The following is a 2,500-nucleotide window of genomic DNA, read 5'->3' on the forward strand; positions in this document are numbered from 1 at the left end:
GGCACAAATGAACACCGTCTCACAAAACACGCGTCATTCTTACCGTAAAGCTTCTACTATTTGGACCGTTAAAAAAGTGTCGCTCTTATAACTTCCAGGCGCCAGACAACTTTTGTGTCAAGTAAGATTTTTTTTACGTCGACTTTTTCTTTATCTTTAACTCTTCCAGCCCCAAGCTGCCCCGTGTTAAATATTAACAATGTGTTTTTGTACAAAGTCTGAGCACCTCTAAAACTAGATTTCATTTTAGTGTCTTTAGATTTCATTTGAATAAAACACTTTTTTTACTACATTCCTTTGACTCTCATTTTATTATTGCTGAGGTGTTCTAGAATATAATCATAAATACCACTTTTGCCTCATGGTTTTTAGTTAGGTGAAATATACAAAAATATCAGGCATGGCAGACTACCTAACATAGTAAAAAAAAAAAGGCCTTGGTGTTGGAAGTGTTAACCTTGATCTTGCGTTTCCTTCGACGTGACATCATTGTTGGCTATGAAGAGATGCATTTACTTCTACGCCATCTTGACCCTGAGCCAAATGAGAAGAACTCTCTGCGTGACAGACTTCATGTGAGGTTCCTCCATCGTCCATTATTATTTGGTAATGAGTAACACGTTAAAACTCATGAACTAAATAATATAATTAAAAATCAAAGTTGTATTCAAAGTGTTCCTTTATTACAATAAATTAAAATGAATTCAAGTCAGAATTAACAGATTTAGCTCAATTAAATTTATCAAAATACTACAAAGGGATCATTTTTATTGCCATGGGTTTCTCCCAATCTCTTTATCGTCATCATCTTTGCCTACAGACACACACACAGTATACATACAATCACATGAACAAGCACAAAGTATGGTGGCCTGTGAGGAACAAGCACAAAATATGGTGGCCTGTGAGGAACAAGCACAGAGTATGGTGGCCTGTGAGGAACAAGCCCAGAGTATGGTGGCCTGCGAGGAACAAGCACAGAGTACGGTGGCCTGTGAGGAACAAGCACAGAGTATGGTGGCCTTTGAGGAACAAGCACAGAGTATGGTGGCCTGTGAGGAACAAGCACAGAGTATGGTGGCCTGTGAGGAACAAGCACAGAGTATGGTGGCCTGTCCAGCCTGGACTGGAGGAATCCTCTGGATGCAGCAGTGAGTTTGGGTCCAGGTTGGTGTGTGTGTGTGTGTGTGTGTGTGTGTGTGTGACCCGGTTCCTCAGGTGCTGGTTGGTGTGTGTGTGTGTGTGTGTGTGTGTGCCCCGGTCCCTCAGGTGCAGGTTGGTGTGTGTGTGTGTGTGTGTGTGACCCGGTCCCTCAGGTGCAGGTTGGTGTGTGTGTTTGTGTGTGTGTGACCCGGTTCCTCAGGTGCAGGTTGGTGTGTGTGTGTGTGTGTGTGACCCGGTTCCTCAAGTGCAGGTCTCCTGGTATGCGCGTATGATGCTCTCGTAGGCGGGGGGAGGGGTCTGAGAGGGGTGGGGAATCCTGAGGCCACTGTTGCCCCAGAAGGAGTCTGGGCGGGGCTTGCTGGCGCTGGGCGGGCTGGAGGCGGAGCCTGGGCGGGGCTTGCTGGCGCTGGGTGAGGTGGAGGCGGAGCTGGTGTTCACAGCACTGAGGGTGGTGGGCGTGCGGGTGAGGGTGAGGGTGCGGGGGGTCTGGTGGCCGCCCCCCTCCTCCGCCTCGCGGGCGATCTGGCTGACCTGCAGCAGCGGGTGGAAGGTGGACGCGCGGAAGCTGGACTTGCGTCCCAGGAGGGCGTCGGCCTGGTCCGGGGGGGAGGAGCCCTGCCGGTGGAAGCTGAAGGCGGCGCTGGCCAGGCTGTTGTTGCTACGGCGATCGTACCCGCTGCTGCTGCTGCGGTGGAATCCCGGGCGAGAGCGAGGGGACGACGCCGATCGGGCTGCTGTGGTGGAGCGGCTCGGGCGAGACGACGCCCGGCGGGTGATGCTGGCGGACGCCTGGCGGCGAGACATCCAGGTCAGCACCATGTAGACCAGAGCGCCCAGGAGCAGACCCACGACCATCGACAAGCAGAAGGCCAAGATCAGGTCCCCTGAGGGGCAAGAGACACATGTTAGGAGCAGCACACACACACACACACACACACACACACACACACACACACACACACTCACACACCCACGACCATGGACAAGCAGAAGGCCAAGATCAGATCCCCTGATGGAGCAAGAGACACATGTTAGGAGCAGCACACACACACACACACACCACCATGGACAAGCAGAAGGCCAAGATCAGGTCCCCTGGGGGGCAAGACACACATGTTAGGAGCAGCACACACACACACACACACACACACACACACACACACACACTCACACACCCACGACCATGGACAAGCAGAAGGCCAAGATCAGATCCCCTGATGGAGCAAGAGACACATGTTAGGAGCAGCACACACACACACACACACACACACACACACCACCATGGACAAGAGACTCACACACACACACACACACACACACACACACACACTCACAC

General features: G+C 51.7%; 2 protein-coding genes across 2 annotated transcripts in view; both read right to left on the reverse strand.

The window, feature by feature from the left end:
- Positions 1-64, reverse strand: part of serac1 (serine active site containing 1) — a 23,702-nt gene extending 23,638 nt beyond the window's left edge. The window contains exon 1 of the mRNA XM_042709942.1: positions 1-64. This exon is cut by the window's left edge and continues 93 nt beyond it. The gene's annotated coding sequence lies outside the window, so the exon portion shown is untranslated.
- Positions 65-1,375: 1,311 nt separating this feature from the next.
- Positions 1,376-2,500, reverse strand: part of myct1a (myc target 1a) — a 5,098-nt gene continuing 3,973 nt past the window's right edge. Inside the window, exon 2 of the mRNA XM_012841286.3 lies at positions 1,376-2,048. Coding sequence (XP_012696740.2) covers positions 1,405-2,048 — 644 coding nt within the window. The 3' untranslated portion in view covers positions 1,376-1,404. The remainder of the gene's footprint in view (positions 2,049-2,500) is intronic.

Source organism: Clupea harengus, chromosome 15 (genome assembly GCF_900700415.2).
Source record: "Clupea harengus chromosome 15, Ch_v2.0.2, whole genome shotgun sequence".
Lineage (NCBI taxonomy): Eukaryota > Metazoa > Chordata > Actinopteri > Clupeiformes > Clupeidae > Clupea > Clupea harengus.